Genomic DNA, 21,880 nt, shown 5'->3' on the forward strand with positions numbered 1-21,880 from the left:
AGGTGAGGACAGATGGAGAAAATATACTAAAAATAGTTATGTTTGTCTAATATGAATCTATTGTGTCATTTAATGAATTTCAAAAAGAACCCAAAGCAACTTACTATCTTGAGGGAAACAGGGTTATTCTTATCTCTTGCACAAAAGGAATTAATTGGTCTGACTGCAATGAGAGATAAAAGTGATTCTCTGTCAGTGTGTTTTTAATGAATATCGTATACAGTGCAGATGTATAAATCAGAGCACAACTTCAGCTTCGTGCTCTTCACTTCATTTTACTTACCATCAGTTCCTATTTCACTTTTAAGGTCAGTACAAGACTGGAAAAGACATAAGAAAAGATTGAATATTGAAGAATACTTCTTAAATCATTAGTTGTTTGTCATTTTAATGGTGTTAGACTTTAGCAAATTTATGAGGCATAAACTAGTTAGCTTTACAGTGTCCAAATATTGTTAGTCTTAAAAGACTGCTCATTCAAAGCCTGTACTCTCCACTCAATTTACAAACTGCCCCTACTTCCTTAGGCTGATGATGTAACTGCCTTATTTGCAGTGTCTTGGTCAGGATAGAAATACAGTGGGTTCTGCGATGAATTTGCTCTTGGAGGTGGTTGTGTACTAGTCAGTCTTTCAGAATTTCCTGGAGAATTCTCCCTCCACCGTGGACTTGCCTGGTCCTGAGACACTTCCCACACAGATGGGCATGGGGACGTAAAATTCATGGTGGATCGTGAGAGGTAGTTCTCCTGAAGACCTTCTTCTTGGAGGCACCTGTTTGAAAGCACTTCTTTTTCTTTGGAGTTTCGCCATTTCATCCTTCGATTCTGAAACCAAATTTTCACCTGTTTGCAAGTTAATGAGAGTTTATTATCATTCTTTTCTTTAAACAACTTCACCCTAACAGGGTTTTTTTTCTTTCCATCCCCTTAGTTTCATGTTCCTTCCTTATTCATTGTTATAGTAGATCCAGTGAAGCTGACTGATTGATGTTATCTGAGGATTTTCCCATCACTATTTACTACAGCTGGGCCAAATACTGTCCCTGACTTTCACCACCTCAAATAGGTGATTATTTAGCTTAGACTGGAAAAAGGACAGGCCAGTGGCTAGGGATAGAGCAATTTCCTATAGCAACATCCTTCTAGATAGAAAAGGATTCTCAGAATAAATTAGCATCGTCATTAACAAAACTAAGTGATATTACTGGTGATGTGAAGCCTTCTATTTAAAAGAGGCTCTAAGAACTATGACTGTCCCATTCACAAGCATAGCTAAAAACAGCTTGGCCATATAGCTTCAAAATGTGTGTTATGACATATGACACAGTAGTGAGGATTTAAAGACATTCTGTCTGCTTGACTACAGTTTTCTAGGAGTTGCCTAGAACCCATGTGCTTTTGAGATAAAATCCATTTTTCAAAAACTTCGAGTTGCAAAGCTTGATCACGAGCATTCAAAGGCATTTATGAAATGCTGGGAAAACCTTGGGGAAATATACATCTAGGAACTGGTTTTACATAAAGAGAAGAAATGGGGGGGGATCAATCAAATTATTCATATTGTGTTCTATTTTCCCTTAAATATTTGCATTTAGTTTTAGTATTCAGATACTTGATATGAAGACAAAGGGGCTATGCTTTCAAAGGTTTGAGAATCATTGCCTGAGATGGCAGGTACTGTTCCTCCAGCACAACTGGTCAGAAAACTGAAGAAGTAACCTTCATAGCAACTGCTCTTCCTTTCATGAGGAAAAAAAATAAAAAAAGACATAGATATCATCTGGTCTATCATTATCATGAAATTATTTTCCTGTAGTGGTAGTTGTTATCTATGTGTCATTCCGTTATTTTTTACTCCCCCAGGCTCTCTTCAATATCAAGAACACAGAAGAAAAACTCAAGGAAATAACTGTAATATTAGGAATTTGACTACATATTGGGAAATTTTTAGGCAGTGCAGTGGTGAGTGCAATTGCACTTTTTCATTGAAATAGTTTATCCTGCAGAGATTACAGCTCTGTTCATCACACTGAGAAGCACCACACTGTGCTTCTTTTTTTGTTTATAGTTGCAGTGCTTGCAGTACAGTCAGAGTCATTCAGGTTGCAAGGAACCACTACAGACCACAAGATCTAACCTCCCACGCAAAGTGGAGCCAACTGTGAAGTTGGATCAAATTGTTGAGGGTCTTGTCAAATTCTGAAAATCTCCAAGATAAAGATGATGAGAGCTCCCACCACCATTCCCAGGCTTTTCTGCCCCCCAGACAGCTTCTGCCATACACGTCTTAAGCAATTTCACTCTTGCTGCATGCAAAGAAATAAAATTGTACTGTCACTCTCTCACTGTCTTTCAGCTGTACTCTAGAGATCTGCGTCTACTTCAGCACCTTCAGAATCCCACCTGCCAGCGGCTACCATGTTCATTTTCTGCTGTTACATGCCCTCACAAACATTTTCCAGTTTCGTTCAGGTTTTGCACTCTTCAAGTCAGGCACTTTTCCTTTGTTTTTAGCTGCAGCTAGGTCAGGGCCCTGAGATTCCAGATTGGGCTTCCGCCACTCCACACCACCATTAACATACTCATTCAGTTAGAACAGCTCACTGGAGGTATTAGATGCTCAGCTAAACTCTAAAGTCCTGCAGTAGGCCAACTCAGACTCGTGAAAAATCCCATGAAATGTGAATTGGTAGGTAAAGTGGGAGCATTTTAGAAGGTCACCCTGCAAAATTTTTCGTTCTAGAGTTTCTCTCAGCTCTGAGGATCTCTTTCCTTGTGCAGCTAAATTTGTTTCTGTAGGGATGGTTGCCTGTCTCAGGGCAGAATGGTTTCAGAGCAGTGCTGTTGACTGCATTGTCACTAGCTGTTCGTATGCAAGTGCAAAGGATGCTCAGAGGAATGCAGGAGGGCTCTATGCTCTGCTGTTTTCTGCCTGGATCACCGCCTATCATGCAGTGGCATGGAGCATAGTTCCCTACCCCAAAGTTCCTGAGGGGGCTCTGTCAGACAGCAAAATGGGAGTTGGAAATGAAATGTAGAAGTCATGTTTTTCCCATGTTGTTTGGAAACTGAGTGATCAACTTTTGAATGTACACCTTCAGGAAATAAACTAGGAACCTGTTCAAGCATTCCTTGGTTAAAACCGCCATTGATTTACTGAGGTCTTTGCTCAGTGAAGGAGCTCAGGGCTGCCCCTGTGCTGCTCAATTTTCCTCCTTCAAAGCCATTTTAAAGATTTTTCCTCAAAAGACAGAAAGCCACAGATGTCCTGTCATTCCTTACCTGAGACTCCTTTAGACCCAGGTTAATGGCCAGTTTCTTCCTGTCTGTTTTACTGATATACTTCTGCTTCTGAAACATTTTCTCCAAAGCTTTCCTCTGGTCTTCGGAAAAGACAGCTCTTCTTAATATACCTCTCCGGGATTTGGAGTTAGACTCCTGGGTCAGAAGAGGCAGGACACTTTCCTCTCCTAGTGGAAATGGATGAGAGTTTCACATAATATCTAACACATATCAGAGAAATATTAAGTGCTGTTCATTACAATGCTAGCAGACTACTGTCCCACTTTTGATTTGTTGGTGTTATAAGTGTGTCGTAATGCTTCAGTCATGTTCATTAAGGACTAAATCCTCACTTGGATCTAGAGGTGTTGTCAGTGGTCAAAAGTCTCCCCTTGACATGGTAAAAAGTAAATCAGATGAGTTCATAGAGGAACATTAACACAGGGCCCATGCTACTGTAAAATTCAAATATACTCAGGGAGAAACTTTTCCACTTTCCTTTGCACGTTATCACCACTGAGTAAATTGCAGTAAGTTTTCCTAGAAATTTATTTTCTCCTTGTGTGAAATGTAGAACCAGATAAAAGTGGTCTGTAATACTGACTCAAAAAACCTAAATAGGCTTTCTTCAGTTTTGTTTACTAACGAAAGGCTTTCAGAATGAACTATTTCTCAGAAAATCCCTGGCCATTCACTTACTCATTCTGGAAAACAGAGCCATTTCTTTATTACAGGATTTGGAGAGTACTTGAACTTACTCCTTTCAGCGTGGTTTCTAATCCTTTGACATCTCATAGCAAGTCCTGGGAGGGCAGTTTTCAATTAATCCAATCACATCCCCTTAACCCATGCCTAGAGGGAACCCTACCCTGGAAAACAACCTCAAAGTTGGGGGAAAGAGCCGCAGTGGAGAAGTGTTCGCATTGTCCCTTCATTGGCCTCACAAAGAGCACAGAAAACCCAAATCCAGATAAATCTCTTGCCTTCCTCACACCCAATAAAGCCTAAAGCCACAGTGCCTTCCCATGCTCCCTCTCCCCTAGAAGTATGTGGTGTATGGGGAGCAGTCCCTGGTGAGGCTTGGTACACCTCCAGCACTCCCGGCTTCCCCAAATGCTTGCCCAGGGAGCAGTACCAGAGGCCAGTTGAATAGGGCCTGTCACCAAGTGTTGGGTGTGATAATTGCACAGGGCAGTTGCAAGCAGGCCAGGAAAGAGCTGCCCTTTGATTCAGAAACCTGTGACATGCCTATATAGCCACTGACACCTATGATCTTTCTGTGAGAGGGCAGCCACAAAGATAGCTTTGGTGTGTACTGCATGCAAGTTAGACTCTACAGGTGGAGGCTGTCCTCCTGTTGTCCACCTTCCCATGTACATGGGCCAAGACTGCCATCCCAGTTTACAGTTACAGCAGCTGCAAAGGTGTACTGCTCTTTGATTCCTGTCGAGGATCATTTTCATATCGAAGCCAATGGCAAAATTCCCATGTAAAGCAGATTTTCTAAAAGACTACACATTCCTTCATGAAAAAGTCTATCTATTCTAGTCAGCTGTACAGCTGTAGCGGGGGGGGGGAGTAAATACATTTGTTCAATAGATATAATGCTCCTGAAAATACTAATTAAATCCAGATGCAGCTTTCGCAAACTGTTCCTTGGGGCTACACCACAAAACACCCAGAGAGAAACAAACAAACATATATTGAGGATATTGTAGAACTGCATATGTATAATGATGAGAAACTAAAGTGTGTATGTATGTGTCTTGCAAAGTTGCCTAAATACTTTTGTGGTGCATGTGTGACTGGTTTGATACTACATACATTACCCCTGTATCCTGCCTCCGGCTGTGACCAGTAGAGGAAGAATATCAGAAGCTGAGCAAGTGTACAATGATCCTTCCCTAAAATACACTGCCACTGTCAAACATTACTGATTTAGGGACCATTGCATTCGGCTAGACATGCCGTTCTTGAATTTTTCTACACTTTAAGAACCCATGTTTATATTTGTACCCCATAACAGCCTGTGGCAAGAAGTAATTATTATGATTTAAAATGTTACCGTATAAATAAGTCTAAATTTATACAGACGTATTTCAATTTTCAAAATTATATCTGAGACCAGATACAAAAAAATCATAACCTACTGGTTACTATGCTGATATTTATGACACAGTGAGACACAGTCAGACTTCATCCAAACCAAAATAAACTATCTGCAGAACAAAAGTCCAAATGCCACAATGGATGTTTCTGCAAAGGGCAAGCCAGGTTCATATTTCTCTGAGGAGTGCATAGCCCCCTCACGACTCCCACCCTGAACTCCCATCCTGCCCATGAAGCTGGGGGCAAATACTGGCCCTTCTTCCTCAGTCATGTTTTCTCTCCTTCTTGCTCAAATTTGGTCAATTTAGGTACCTTTTTCCAGGTAGCCTCTGAGCAGTTTCTGATGAATCATCAGGCATTCTCAAGTTTACTGGAAGGTATAGTCTGATAGCAGAAGAGCTGGTACCTCCTCTCATCCCCACCGTGGGGCAAGAGACACCAGCGAGGGAAGAGGCATAATAGGGCTGGTCCTTGCCTCCTGGCCTCCATTCCACAATGGAGTTGTCAGCCAAAGACAGAGGATGCCAGATTATGTGACCCCTTAAAATTTGTCTTGCCTGGCTGGTTGTTAACAGTCAATCAGCAAAGAAACAACCTCCTGCTGGAGCCCAGAGGCACCAATTAATTCCCGTACAGGCAGTATGTAGGGTACAGCTTAACACCTGTATTAGACTAACTCAATAGTGAAGAATCTACACACTCTAAGGCACAATAGGTGACTGATTTTAAAAGATTAACTAAACAAAATTTAATGATAAGCAGAATGCTCATAAGCATTACCAAAGAGCCACTGGGTCAAAAAATTTGAAACTCGTGTTCAGGATAATGAATACTCACCCCCAATTGACTAGCCTAGAGAATTTTTTTAAGAATACCCCATATTCCAAAGTGCATTCCAACTGTTCACACAAAACCCAAATTTCAGTTTGTGGGTTAAAGGATTTTTCAGTACATCGGGATAGGCAGTCGTTCATATATTACAACAATTCTACCAAAATGAAGTAAGTGAGTTTGCAGCCTGTTACTCTCAATGTGCATGAAAAGGTTTAGTGCTCTGCTGACATAAATGTGAATCTGTTACCAACTATTTCCTATGTTGCTGGTTTGATTTTTGTTTTGCTTTGTTTTGTTTTTTTTTTTTTTAAGTCTTTCCTTTGTATCCTAATATATAGTGATAAATGTCCTCTTAATCTGTGGAACAATCTTCATTTGCCTTCATGGCAGAGACCACCTTGAAGGAGCAAGTAAAAGCTTTAGTCATGGTTTCCATTTTTTCATTTGAATTCAATACATTCTAGTTAAATGGACAATTAATAGGTCACTTCCAAAATAGTAGTGTATCAGTCCTGGTTAATAAACAATCCCCACAGTTGATAATGGGCCTATGTATTCAGCAAGTCCCTGTATACACTCAGCTCATCCACTAAATCCCTTTTCAGGTAGACAGGGTTATATGGGAAGATGAGCTAGAATGAGTCTATAAAAGTCAGTTTCATTCACTGCTTTATTTTTCAGTCAAGTGCTTTAAATGGTGTCCAGAAAATCTCTTGGAATGTGAGACAGGAGAAAAGACTGGCACATAGAGTATTGCTTTATGGCCATACAAAAGGGCAACTGACCCTTGTCCAGGCCTTTTCAATGTGAAATGGTTCCTAAAGTTCATCTGCACAGTGAAAAATTGTGGTGAGGTCGCGTGTGGATGAGTAAAGTGAAAGTGGTGATTGGTCATGGTGCTGTCAGCCATTGTGGGAGAGCCGGGGCCATGTAAAACGCTCTGTGGGAAAGTGTCAGCCCCCTAAAGAGGTGCTCAGAAACTTGCAGCTCATTAAACTGCCAGCATTTGCTGCCTCACTTGTCAAGAATCATTCAACTTAGCAACTGCCCTTCTGAAACATTCATAAAACGCATGCATGTAGTCAGGAAGGGATTGAATGCAACTGTGATAAAAAAGTATATGCTAGAACATGCATAAGCTCCAATTTTAATTTGGATTTGCAAGGCGATTTGTACTTTTTCTCCGTTTTGAAGGACTAGGAAATGCCTCTTCTGTTTGCATTCCTGAGCCATAAACACATAAAATCATGAATATCCGTTCTTACACTATGGCACACAAACTTCACAATCAAGGTTAAATTCACATTTGGGTTAAATGGGAGTGTGTGCCAGGTCTTAATCCTGAACGTATAGTATATACTGGCCAAAATTCTCTTCAACTTACTTCTTCAGTTTTTTACATTATAATTAAAAAAGAAAAAGAAATTAAACATGTGCATGCATTTGACTGCTACGAAACGAATTACTTTTATTTAAATAATGCTAGGGCTTCCTGAATCATAATTTATCCCTAACAGACATTAAAATGCAGCATCCATTTTAAGATCTTTCAGCTCTTTTCTTTTCCTATTTGCAAATGTTTATTGAGACAGATTTTTAAAAGAGTTACTGATTTTAAAGAATCTTTTCTAGCAAACTGAAAACAAGGAGTTTTCCTAGGTTAGCTCTGTCTGGCTATCTCAATGCTGTTAGAAACCTCTCACAATTGCTCAGTGTACTTAAGTTTGATAAATCTTTGGAAACCCTCTGAATAGGATTGCTGTGATTTTACTAAGGAATTAGCTGCTGCCATTGCATCACCAATTAGTTTTCCAGAACACATTAAATCCTGCTGCTTTGGTTTACAGAATAACTCAAGCATTACTGATGAAGCATAAAAACTTACTTGGAAAAGCAGTGGGGGATGCAGGGTGCTGACAGGACCCACCGCAGCATGCTGAGTAGAATGGTGGGGCTCGGAGAAAAAAGTGTTTGGAAAGAGCTGCAAAGAAAGCATAGATCTAATTGATTATCCATTGAGCTTAGGTGATATTCATAACAACAGACCTCCAAAAAGTCAGTGTGTAAAGTCCTGCCCCACAAGTTCTTTTTCCTTTTTTCAAGATGGTGATATTTTTAAGGCTAACAATGATAAACCAAGTAATTGCTCTTTAATTTAGCAAGGTTATTTTACATGCGTAGCTTCAATATAATATGCAAAACTCTCACTTTATTTATCATAAGAACGAAACTCTGCAGATTTGAAATTTACTTCTGTAATTGCTATAATTATGGGTTTTTCCCTAAATATCGGGATTGAACAAGTTGTTGAAATAATATATTGTTGAAATAATGAGTATAACGCATCTGAAAAAGTTATTTTAAATAACTCTAGTAAGCATGATATCCTAGAAAAACAGAATCTAATAGTGAATCCTGCCTCTTCTGCTTGTACTTCAATTCCGTTATTAGTACTCAAACCAGTAAGGACTTCAAAAAACAAGAAACCTTTACGAATAAATTCTATAAAATGCAGTAAGACAATCCAGCTGAGCTCTACAGGTACAAACCACAGGGCATGATTCTGCTATCCTGATGGTAAACTTATTCTTGCTGGGAAAGTGCTCTAAATTTAAATAAACCACTTGTTGAAGAAGTTTCTGCCTAATACAATAAAAAAATTGCAAAATCATCCCACAGAATTAGGTAATATTTGGTAAATTTCTATGGAATTTTTTGAACCAGTGAATCAAAAGTCTCTGTTATGTCTAAAAAGTGCTTCCAAATCTTAGAAAGGTCTTCATTATCTAATAATCCCTTAATTTTTTTCTATAAAGCTCATGGGCTTTTCCATTAATCTTAATTACCTTTTAATTTCTGCTCATACTAATCCACTATGAAACTTGGAATATTTTTTTCTTTTGAAAATAGATACATCATGCTTACTAGAACTGTATGCTTCTAAAATGTGATCAGCATCAAAACACTTATGTCACTTCCCTCTTTTGGTTTAGGTAGAAAATAAACAGCTCTATACCCTGTACTGTAGTTTGTCCGTATCTTTAGAAATAACCTGATTAATTAAAAAAAAAGTAACTGCACACTTAGATAAAAAAATTAAGAAATCAATAATAAGGAAGAAAGATAGATAAATAGATGAATGTATCTAAGCCATGTTGTTAATTTTTAAAGGCTTTTCAACTGGAATTAAAAACAAAGATCACTCAAAATTAGGTTCCCGAGTACATTTTAGGGCATCATAATAAGTTTTCTGACCATCAAATCTGTTGATCTGCCAAAGAAACAAACTATTGTTGTAGAAGCCTAACTCTAAACATTTTTACAATATTTACCTCTATTTTTTTCTGAATTCATACAAGTTTAGGTGAAAATTTCTTCAACTGTAATTACAGCTGAATGAGCATTTTACAAATAAGCATTTTATTACTACAGCTTTTCATCAACACTTTGCTGTTTCTAATGAAATATAAGTATACTCCAAGAGGAACTTATTGCCTATATTTGAGGTGTATGCTGGCAAAACATTTACAAAAAGCAATGATTTACATCAGGAATTAGTATTCTAAAGCTTCTCTTCCACACAAGACCATCAAATGTGGAACTGTGTCCTAAGGAGCTTAAAAGAGTCAAGAACATGCAGCCAAATATTACCTATCTTACGTATCCAAGGGGCTTCAATGCAACTGGTGGGGTGTATAAGTTGGAAAGGATTTGACAAACTGAAGAAGCACAGGAGGTGGAGAAGGTAAAGACCTGCCACATAATCTCAGCCATCCTCCTGAACATGAGAACTTGTTCTTGACAATATCTTTTATTTGCTGCTAATGTTTCATCTGCTGCAGTTCCTGAACTCCCAGGTGAAGAGCTTTTCCTCCTTTCCTTGGGAGCCACACTCCTCATGTCATTATTAAGTTTCCCTTACAGTCAGGGAACTGTAAAGTAAAACTTCCCACTTCTAAAAATACAACTTAGTATACAGAAGGTGCCACACTCAATTCCTTTGCTTCCTTTTCACACGTTTCAAATATTTCTTGGCTGCCATAATGCCCTATTCCCTTTAATCATTGCCCCAGCACCTTATTCATGCCATACAATTATTGCCAGATATGTTGGCCTGTCCTTGATATTCCCTGTTATGGTTTCTTAACTCTCTCCAGTTCCTTGCCCTTTTTTGATGTGTGCTCATAATGATATGTGATACAGCCAGGAGATATCTGGGTAAATCAGAATTGAATAAGCTATTGCTTCAGATAGATAGCATGCTCCTGCAAATAAAGGAGGAGGAACAGGAAAGGATAGGTTTTCTCCATTCCCTAAATCTCTCAACAAGCAAGCTGCAAGCATAAAGGTCAGGAGATGGATCAGGGTCAAAACTCGAGACATTTTGCTTAAGGAAACTCCAAACAAGCCCCATATTTCCATAGATGTTGCTGGCAATGATTTAATGCACTAGCACAGCACCATGATGCAAACAGTAGAGATCTTGGCACTAATTCTGCTCAAGTCGATGGAAATCATGCTTCTGGCTTTCTTGGACATTTTACTTAATTCCCTCAACCAACTGCTGTCTTTTCTGCCTGCATGGTGCATATCCCTTTAAGGCAGAACATTTGCTTAAGAAATAAGATGCAGGTGATATCCTCATATAACTCTGAACTAAGTGGTTCCTGAGACCATTTCTCAGGACTGATTTACTCTAGATCATGTGGAATAAACAATGGCATTATGTCTCCCTAAGCCTATAGCCAACATGTACATCTAGTTTATAAACTTCTTTAATGTGCTCCAACTACACTGATGCACAAGTGAATTCTACATTACGTATATCAAACCACATCCCCAGGTCACGTCTACTGAAGCCGTTGCACTCAAACCAATGTGTAGCAGTTACACAGAGTTACATCAGTAAAAAAATCTGGCAAATACAGGGAAACTCAACTCTACCTTGGGAGCTCTATGTAGAGAAAAATGTTAATGCTTCAACCTAACACATTCAAACATATTTTTTATCTTTGATAGAAACAACAGAGAATATTCATCACATTAAATGGATTCCACAGTCTGCGTGAAACTGCATTAACAGAATGAAAATTGCTCAGCGAAAAATTATATATTTAATGTATATGTATTTCAGAATTATACTGTGATTGTACCTGTAGGAATGACACAATACCTATCAGTGCTGAGGGCAATATACAGAAAGCATTGCCTATGCTTTTATTTTCTGTGCACATATATCATGGCCACTATACCAGTATTTGTTGGTCAAGCAATCTGAAGCAAACATTGTTTGTTGTTCACATAAGGCTGAAAATTGCTGAAATGTCAGAATATTAGTTCTGTATTCATTGGCCAGAATGAAATACACAGTAACCAAAAGGTAGCTGTTGCTTCCAGCCATGTAGAGTACACATTCACCAGGGGCCAAATTCTAATAATTCGTATTCAAGATACTTAATTCTTTTTCTGCTTTGCATTCCCATTTCATAAAATGGAGACTGTGTTGAACTAAGCGTTTCACAAGAGTCAGACTTTACAGGTTTAGCTTCACAGATGCATGAAAATTAAATATCAGAGTATGGTATAAGTGCCTTTTGGCACTCCAAAAATTGTATTATATGCTTTAAAAGAAAATCTATTAGGTCACAAATATAAAAGGATGAAATATCTAAAATTAAATAAATAATTTATTTTTATTTTTTCACAAAAGATAAATTCTTTTGACACTGTTGCTGCATGCAAAATTTTAGTGATAATGCTCATTTACATTCAGCTTTGTGAATAAAAAGCATTTTACAAACAGACAATAAAATTATACTAAACATGCAAATGGACCTCAAGCTTATCTAGTGCTAAAACTCAGAGCTTAGTTCAGATACTGATATTTTAAAATATACTGCCAGCTCTTAAGATATTCTAAACTCAAAAACCCTCCCCATACTAAAAGGTCATGCTGACAGTGGGACCAGAAGTTTTCCTTCCAACTATCCACCATTTTGAGAGTAAGGTTCCTAAGTACAACTCAGTTCAAATGGATATGTAATTTTAAAATGGCTTATTATTAAAGACACTGTTTGCTTTTCCTAATCCTAGTGTTGTGAAATGACTCAGGAAATAGTGCAGACCATTAGCCAGCAGGAAAGGGGGAAGGGGTGAAGGAAAAAGGGCTACTGAGGAAGAGTGAACTGATGGTAAACTTCTGGTGTTACCCATACAGGCCTCCTTCACTGCACGTGCTGTTAGTTTGCTGGGGTTTTTTTAAGCTAACTGATAAAAATGTGGTATAAACCTGTGCATAGAGCTGAAACACCTCCAAAGAATGATTCAGAAAACTGCCTAGAGCCAGCTAACATGAAACAGTAAGCACAGGAACAGACAGACCTCAAGCTGCATGAACACTTTAATTCTCCAAGTATTGCTAAGCCCACATGAACTGCTTTCCACAGCGATGCCCAGGCTCCAGCCCTGGCAGACAAATTAAAAATATTATCAGTAAAATGATCTCATTTCATCTGAGAACCTTGGATGGTTTGTGCCCATGAAGTGGGCACAAGTAAACTGCAATTTCCTACCTACATCCATTCTTGGCAATGAGCGAAGCAGGCTTTTGCAAAGCTGCAGGAAAGTTTCATGTCATGAAGAGCTCCCTGCAAATAGTCCAGCAGTGGCTCTGCCAGGTTAGTGGTCCAGCTGAGCCACATGGCACCATTTCTGCTCCTGAACCACAAGCCCTGGGCCTTACAATGAACCGTGGCTCTGTCCCCAGCAGTTACTGTGTTTAGAGTGCAATGTTCCAGCAGGAGTTGTGCACCCCTAAAGCATTTCAGCCAGCTGAAGGGGAGCCCTGGCCACGAGAAGGAAGCAACAGCCGCTGCCATATGCCGCCAAAGGCAGCCACCACCACATGGACCCCGCAAAACTTACTGCAAGAGCCTGTGGTACAGCATCCCTCAGAACTGGCTTTCCTGCACTCCCAAAGTCACTGTCTATTCGCTTCCATTCATTCCGGTAAAACACGACTGCATGAATGCTCAAAGGAAGCCAAGCCAAAAGGGCAGACCAGAGCAGCATACACAGATCAGTTTTAAAATATTGACAAATGTTCATAGAAAGGGTTTTGAAGTTCTAAATATATATTTTTAAATCCTACACAAAAGGCAGATGTGAGAAGTGGGCTTATGTTGGGTCTCAGTGGGGCTTTCAAAAATTAGCAGAGTAGTCACACCAAAAAGGGCTTGAAATGTGCTAACAGTATGATCATCGTTTCCTTACATCTATAGCAATGTAGTGGCTGACAGAGTCATGCTGCAGATTAGCTGAGATCATGCGAATCACTGTCAATTTTCAGAGGCATCATTCACATGCCTTATTATTAGGGCATGATTTGCTGTACACGTATGATTGGTTTTTCTCTGTCTGAGGAAACACGGGTGCCTCAGGCTGGTGACAACGCATGGTCAGATTTCACCTCTGTGACAACTCAAAGCAACAACCAAACCCCACACCATTTGCCAAAGACTCCATGGGTCTCCTGGTGTCAGCAGTAAAGGTGGCTTCCACCCTCTCCACACCTTGTACACAGCCTTGCTATTGAGAAGAAAGATGGGGATCTGGAAAGCTGTGGATTTACCAGCTTTGTCTCCAGCTTTGTCCTTCTCCTGAAGGAGATGCCCATGTACTAGTGTGCCCCAGCACTTTCGGCTTACCAGTTCTTGTCAAAAGGGGTGTTACTGTCACTGCTCTGTCTAAAAGTTCAGTGTGTCATCTAGGCTCCTTGTCCGGGTCTCCTGTACAGTCAATGAGAAGAGATAAGTAGCTCTATATAATGATTCATCACCTTAAAATAGATGTCTAAAAAGATAAGTTGTATCATCCTCCAGAGGCATCTTTCTGTATCGACTATGGATTAGACAAGGTATTTAGACAACTAGATTAGACAAGACACCTATTTTTTTATTAAACAGCTGAATTACTATGACATTCTTCTTATCCTTCATAGGTAATGTCAAAAGACGTTAACAATCCTCTGTACAGCCTTAAAGACTCTGTAAAAAATTATAAAATTCAGCCATAAAGGCATTAAAGTTATTTTCTTCGATTTTAAACATATTACAATTTGTGTAGAAATAATTTCCTCAAGCAAGGCAAAATTAGAGTCATATACTGCAAGAGGACAATTCAGTTTTTTCATTGTTGCAGCCCTAATTAGAAACCTTACCATAGGCCAAAATGCACCATTTATTGCAGTGGTACGCACTGATTAGCTAAAATTTCCTGCCTGGACCAATCTTTACTAGTTGCAGTATTGCCAGCTCCAACCAGACAAAAGTCTCAAGATCATTGTTAGAATGAAAAAATAACAAACGGTGGAATCTTATTCTTTTTTTTTAAAAACAAATGAGGTTTTTAGGTTTTTTACATTTGTACAAGGAAATACTTTTTCAAGCTGAAATCTGAGATATTCACATAGTCACAAGATTCCAGGGTGGGGACTTTAAGAACACCAAATTGTCCAAGATGCATGCAGAAGAGGTAAAATCCTCAACATACATACAAAACACCTCAACAGAATTATGTGATATAACTTCAGAAAAAGGCAGCCTCTCAAGGGAAACTTTCATGAGCTTTTCAGCACAAAGTGAAGGCCACTTATCCTCCAACATCATGACTCACCTCAAAGAAACACAGCCCAAGTTACTGAAAATATTTAGGTGCCTAACTTTATAAGGATCAGGGTCTACATATCTGACATTTGAAACAGCCTCCTACTGTTTTATATACCTGCACTTGTTTTCATTTTGAAAAAATTACCTTCCCAATTCTGCTATGGGTCATGACTGACCACAAAAGTACCATTTAGAAAAATTAGAGTAAGAGTTATTTTGCAGAGCATTATACAAGAATGCATAACACCTTCAGTGGGCAATGGAGGCAGAGAACTTGCCTTCCAAAATTCAGGGGAATTTGCTAATGCAAAAAAAAAAAAATCACAGTACAATGAAACCTGAAATCTGCACTCAAGTAGAGAACTTGCCTGATAAGATTAATCCTTATCACATTCATGTGTCTTCTAAAAACATGAAGAATACACTACAAGATTTTAGAAGAGCAGCTCATTCTGCAATATAAAATACATTTTACATAAGTTAACTCACTAACTGAAGGCATAATTGATTCCATGGTTTCCCCTCAGTGAACTGCTTTTCTACAAACCCCCACCACTGGTCTTCCTAGTGCAGCTCTGATCTTCTGGCAGTGCTTAAACCTTACTAAGGACCAAACTTGGGATCCTCTTCCTTTCTCAAAGATGGCACAGCAAGAGTTGCCAGAGGCAAGAGCACTGCCCAGCCAATGCTCATATGCCCTGCTGAGCCCAGACTACCAGACTAGTGGCAGGGTTGGAGTGTAGCTGGCACTAGTCTAGCTCTGGCAACCTTACGATGAGAACAAAGATTTGTCCTTTAAAAGCCATTTTGCAGCCACTCTTTTAAGGTATGCTGGGCACCCCAAACCAATTCTATTAAATGGCTCACAAAGTTAACTGGAAGCAGGAAAAGGTGCTGCACACAGTCTGTGATTTTTAATACTTACAGAAACTTCTCTGTCTCCAAAGACAAACTTTTAAAACAATGACAGTGTCTCAGTGCTTCTGGTAATCAGGCCATAAGAAAAGATGCCAAATAAATCTCCCCACCCTAAAGAAACTTTCTATCCCCAGAAAACACCAACAAAACAGGAAAATCCTGAGACTTGTTAGTCAACTTGTTGCCTGAGTGAGGGCAGCACTTTCCAGAAGCCAGCACTTTCCAGAGGCTAGCACAAGCCTAGAGAGAGCCGAGATAAAACACTCAGCTCTTTCCTGCCTTTTATTTTACTGAAAGTTAGTGTTACATGTTGCTTGAGGACACACTCTGGCTGCCAGTTGGTTTGAAATCAATAATTAATAAGCATTTATTCACTAAGAGGGGGTCCAAAATGAAGGGAAAAAATCACTTAATTTCAGTAATGCAAGTATCTCCTGGTTGTCATAAAGAAACACAAGAGATTTCACTAAAAATGGGCAGTAAGGTATATTGATTAAAATAAGAATGTTGCAGGAGAGAATTGCTGTCATCACCTGAGGGCAAAAAAACTGGCACTGGTCCAAAGAGTTAGCCTGCAGAGGAAGGCTTGTTTTTATTTCCCTGCAATGCTACTGTTTTTCTGTATTACCTTAGGCAAGTCACCTCATTTCTTTCTGCTCCAGCTCCTCCTCTACACAGTAGAAATCCTTCCTATCTCACTGGCACATTGTGATGATAAATGCACTAAAATGTAAAATACTCAAATGTCACAGAAAGAAAAGTTACATCTATATCACAGAATGGATGTTTATTATTCTAAGTCCAATTTATGTTTATGATATAACACAAAAGAAAGCAATTAGAACAAGTATACATACTGTACTTTTTTCTGCTCTATTGTATTCTGATGCTTTAGGCAAAAACCCATAAGCTCAATTTTCCAGCAAGTTTTGCAATGGAAGTATCTCACTTATATTTATTTGTTTTATTGCACTTTTCAGTTTCCTTCCCTGTTAATCTATCAAAATGCCAAGATTAAAGCAGAAAGCCAGATTCTTGCCACATATGACCATACTCATGGTCATACCACTAATTAGTATATTCAGGCTGTAAAGCACTTACTGTCATCCTCCTCCAGGGCAAATTACTTGAGAGGAGCAGAGGTTTTCAGAAAATAATTTAAGGTAGCAGAGTAACTTTGCATTTCTCAAGGAGGTCACTCTGAGCTGGTGTCAGCCAATACTTCTGGAAACCAAGTCATGAGGGAAGATGTGGAGTGTACCTCTTTAAAGCACCTGTGCTACAACAGACTGCATCTCAGCATGCTTCGGATAATTTTCCTATGTCAGAAAACACTGAGGAAAACTGTCAAGTCTTCTAATTTATCCAGAAGATAATGATAGGACTGGAGTACAAGGAGAGGGACCAAATCCCAGATTAGCAAGCAGAAATTGAGGACTTCCTCCACACTTAAGAGTCTATTAGTTTGCTCAGAACTTTTATCTGGAGCTTCCCTCATCTTTTAAGAGGCAGTGCAAGTAAAAGCTGCATAGCTGTAATATGTTTCACAGGGAAACGCTGCTTTACAACAGTGCATTTTTAAAAGTTTTCAGCCAGGAAGAACACAGTCTGGGCATCCAGTGTTTAAAAAGCAGAACCAGATTCTGCACTGCTTTACCTAGTCAGGGCTACAAATGCACACTGTATGCAAAGTTCTCACAAAGCAGAAAACAGCATTACACATTTACTTTATCAAGGCAAAAGGTCTCAAAAGAGAAGAATCAGGCCCACAGGTTAGGAGAAATTAAGTTCAGCTAGACAGAAACACAGTGCTCACCATGCCCGCTGGAGCCAGTGAGCCCAGTTCAGTGTTTCATTACCAGCACTGGGGCTTCCGAGCAAGATGCCAGAAAGCCTGCAGGAATCCCAAGCTGGTATAAACCAGCATACCATTGCAGAAGGCAAGTGAGTTTATCATCTAGCAATAATGCTCCTTCTGCTTTTCCTTAAGTTTTATGTAATATGCTGCTTGTTCATGCAGTTGTACTCTTAAGTCAAAATAAAGTAAATTAATTTTAAAAACCTATGACTTGATTACATTTAATTTTTAAAAATCAGTGTAATGATGGAAAATGATTATTTTAATCTTTAACAGACAACATAAATATATTTCTTTCAAGCCCGCTCATTAAATGATGTATCTTACGGTGTGATACTTTGAGAGTACTTTTTCAGTCTTTCATTTAGGATAATTTTGGAGGAGAACCCAAAATACGTATGCAGATAAGCACTTTAAATGGTCAAGCTAAATCCTTTGAAACCTGTAAATTACAGGAATGGAAACTTGCTGACAAAACTCTGCTGCTGAGGAGTTACAAAGAGAAAAGCTACCATGACCAGATGTCACAGATCAAGAGTGCCATCTCACTCGGTCTCCTTTGCAGCCATGGATAAGAGCTATCCAGTTTACAGAAAGAATACAGGATTTTCATTCTTTAGCACTTTTATGGAGTGTTAAAAGGTACCCTAAAACAGAGTGCTTTCTTCATGTCTTTCCTTGATAGGTGCTGTGGATACATGTTGGTTTTGGAACTATAAAAAGTTCAGCTTGTTCAATTCAGTCCCTGGTGTGATTTTTATATTCCTTCCTTTCTGAGAACTTTCGGTGACCTCACCAGAATTTGGGACTACATAAGCAATACAGATTACTGATTCAAAAAACCCTGATATTTTTCAATTCTCTTTTCTATAGCATTTTTTTTTATTTCAAAAATCCTGGATTATGCCAAGCTAGTTTTTTAGAGCACTTGTAGTCCCTGCATGATCTATAAAGCACTTGCTAGTTCAGAAAGATTAAAAAAACATTTTGCTTTATCATGTTCAATAGTCTTATTAAAGACTTAGACCAAGATTTTCCAAAATGCCGTGTGATTTGAGGGTTCCAAAGAGGAAAGAGTTTATTCCTCCAAAAACTCACAAAAATCAGTGAATACTCACAAAAATCTGTAAATTAAAAAAACCTACCTAGTATGAATTCCTTAGTTAAAACTCCTTCATTAGTCCCTGAAGGCTAAAATTCTTATTGTGACAAAACACTCTTTTGCCCTATCCCTGCATAAACAACAAACACAGCCTGACCACCCCAGCCTTACTCACAAATGCAAGTGTCCAGTCTGAACAGTTCCCCCAGCGTACACCTACACTAGAGCAGAGACTCCTCAGAAACCACAAAATCTGGCTCAGCAGGACAGTTCCAATCTAATTTACATTTATGAAAGTTCAGACACCTAAGAGCCCTCATCACTTTAAGACATGTAAGTCAGATCAGAATCAATAGATCCCTGTTAGAATATATACATCTGTGTTATACATCTACATTCGCAGGAGACTTTTTTTCTGAGTGCATAATGTATGAGGAAACCTAGTATTTCTCACTGCTCAAATGTAAGAGCCTGGTGCTTTTGCCCAAAGCTCCCTCTGAAATCCCTGGGAGCTGTGGGATCAGAAGAAACGTAAGATCGGACTCCAAATCACTAGGCAGACCTGCAACAGTTTGCTAAGTTCACGGGTACCACTGTAGGCCGATCAAAGAAAGAACTAATCCTGGAAGCAAGCATTTGAAAAACTCGGCATTCAGGAACCTCTGTAATACTTAGAAAAAGTTTACCTATAGCGATGAGTGCTGGGGCATCTGCTACCTCCCCTTTTACATGTGCTCTGTACACATAAATGTAGCATTTTCTCTAGAGCTTTTTTTCGGGGGGGGGGGGGGGGGGGAAGAATACGCACATAATTCCAGAAAGATGATACTTATCCTGTTTCCTGGCCTGGCCTATAGTTAGTTAAAATAAACATGTTTAAATAACTGATATGCTTAAGATAACACTTAAGGCAGCTGAGGTCTGGAATATTCAGCAATGTTAATGTACAGTTCTTTGACTCTCTCCTGCCTACCTTTAAAGTACATCATGCTAAAGAATCAAAAACTGTTTTGGATTTTGCAGAACAGTTTTTAGGATTTAATTGAAGTAAAATCATGCTTGAAAAGAAAACAACTATTATTAATTCTGGTTCTAAAACGAGCCTTTTGGCTTCATACCTTAAAGCCTTACTTCAATAAATATGATTCTGTTTGTCTTATTTTAATTTTAAGTACATTTAAAACTGCATGATCATATATAAAAACTCTGAAGACAGCACACGAGGCTGAAATAAATTGATATATTATAACAGAAAGGCAAAATACAATATACATGGCGAGTCTAATAGCGACTTTTATGAATTAACTTTGAATTCAACTTCAAACAGTTCCATGAATGACAAAATGCGCATTCCTAAAAATGCTTTAAAACGCCATTCATGTCCAGACAAAATATATTTATATGAAAATCGGCACATTCAAGAAACAAAACCTGTTTTGTAAAACTATATGTTTCCAATTCAATGATACAGCTTACTGCGGGCCTGTTCCATAGGAAGTCGCAGCCACCCCCCGCGACAGCAGCACCGCGGGCGGGCCGGCTCGCCGGAGAACGGGTCAAACCGGCACAAAGGACACATCGCGCAGCACCCACCAAAGCGCTGGCTTTTACTTCAACACCGGACCAAAGGGCTAATTACAGACCTTTTGCACAGCTTTCAAGATTTTGTTGCGCCCCTGGTTTTGTCAAAACTTCCAGAAAATTGCCTGCTTTGCTTGAAATAATTTTCCTTTCGGTAGGAAGAGCCCGGTCCCTCACCCCTCGCTGTCCCCCAGGGACGGGGCACCTGGGGAGGGGGCAGCTGCCTCCGGCCTCCCGAGCTATCGCTACCGAGGGGGTCGGGACCGTTCGTCTTTCTCCCAAAAGTAGGAATTTCAGACCTTCCCGGAGCGCCTGTTCGCGGTGACGCTCTTTTCCCATCCCTTCAGGCTGTGAAGAACTAGTAGACCTGAAAGAACTGCGATTAAGGGCAGCGGAAAGCACTCGTCGCTACCAGCACAAGGCTTTGCCGCACTCACTACACCCACAGGTGCGCCGGCCCGCGCAGTTTAAAGCCGCCGTCCGGCTGCTCTTACGACGGCCCCACGCCCGCGCCTCGGGGTCCCGTCGCCAGCGGCAGGGCGAGACCCTCCGCCGGAGCCCCGCCGGCAGCACGGCACGGCACCCAGCGGGGCACGGCGTCCCTCCGCCGCCTCCGGGCTCGTCGGAGCGGCTGGCAGGAGGGGAGCGTCCGCGTCTCTCCCTGCCGCCGTGCGGAGACGCGGGTCCGAGCCCTCGCGAAGCCCCTTCGGTCCCGTCTCCCCGGCGGCGGGACGCGGGAAGGGGCCAGCGCTCACCTGTGGCTGTCGGCGGGAAGACGCCGCCTCTCTCCGCCGCCGGGGCCCGCGCTGGCAGGCGGCCGCTGTCCGCCGCGGAGGGGTTAAGCACTTGAAAAGCCCATCTTGTCGGGTAGGGACCCCCTGAGGGGCTGATTTGTTCCGCCGCGGGGCACAGCTTGAGAGGGACGGGACTGGCGGGGAGGGGACGGAGCTGGGCAGGGCTCGGCGGCGCCCCGGCCCGCAGCAAGTTCTCGATGAGGAAACTTTTGCCCAGGTTGCCGAAGCCCGGCGCCGCCGGCAGGTTGAGGAGAGCCGAGGAGCCCACCAGGTCCCAGTACAGGGCGCTGGGCAGCATAGCGAGGGCTTTTACCCCCCCTCGCCCTGCCCGGCCCGGCCCAGCCCAGCCCGGCCGCCGCGGCCCCTCACTGGGCTGGGACGGGGCGCCGGGCTATGGGGCCGGGCGGGCTTGCGGGGCGCCTCCCCGAGGGCTGAGGGGAACGGAGCGGAGCGCTCGGCGGGGCTCTCCGTGGAGACGCGGCGCGCCTCCTCGCCGGGCTGGAAGGTGTGTCCAAGCGCATTCATTATGTCAGCCGGGGACGGGGAGTGATGGACGCGGCCAACAATGCCGCCTTGCTCGGCAGCCCCCTGGGGGAAGGGGGGTAGGGCGGGGAGCTCAGCGGCCCTGGCCGCGTCCTGGCGCGGGGGTGGCTGCCCCGCGTTACCCGCCCGCTCCCGGGCCCGCCGCCATGTCGGGAGGCCGGGGGCGCCCCCTGAGGGGCGCCCCCGGCCTCC

At 41.2% G+C, this 21,880-nt stretch overlaps 1 protein-coding gene across 1 annotated transcript; it reads right to left on the reverse strand.

Moving 5' to 3' along the window:
* Window positions 1-224: 224 nt before the first annotated feature.
* Window positions 225-21,443, reverse strand: DBX2 (developing brain homeobox 2). Its single transcript, XM_075491603.1, has 4 exons — window positions 21,107-21,443; window positions 8,112-8,207; window positions 3,284-3,471; window positions 225-844 (listed from the first exon to the last, which is right to left on the reverse strand). The coding sequence occupies exons 1-4, from the start codon at window positions 21,441-21,443 to the stop codon at window positions 524-526; spliced, it is 942 nt and encodes a 313-aa protein (XP_075347718.1). The 3' UTR covers window positions 225-523.
* Between the last annotated feature and the right edge of the window lie 437 nt (window positions 21,444-21,880).

This window comes from Mycteria americana, chromosome 1, assembly GCF_035582795.1.
Source record: "Mycteria americana isolate JAX WOST 10 ecotype Jacksonville Zoo and Gardens chromosome 1, USCA_MyAme_1.0, whole genome shotgun sequence".
In the NCBI taxonomy this organism is placed as follows: Eukaryota; Metazoa; Chordata; class Aves; order Ciconiiformes; family Ciconiidae; genus Mycteria; species Mycteria americana.

Coding starts and splice junctions, on each gene's coding strand:
- DBX2 (XM_075491603.1), bottom strand. CDS start 21,443: ATGCTGCCCAGCGCCCTGTACTGGGACCTGGTGGGCTCCTCGGCTCTC. Junction 8,208..21,106: donor CTTCCCGCCGACAGCCACAG/GTGAGCGCTGGC, acceptor CTTTCTTTGCAG/CTCTTTCCAAACACTTTTTT. Junction 3,472..8,111: donor ATCCCCCACTGCTTTTCCAA/GTAAGTTTTTAT, acceptor CATTTCCACTAG/GAGAGGAAAGTGTCCTGCCT.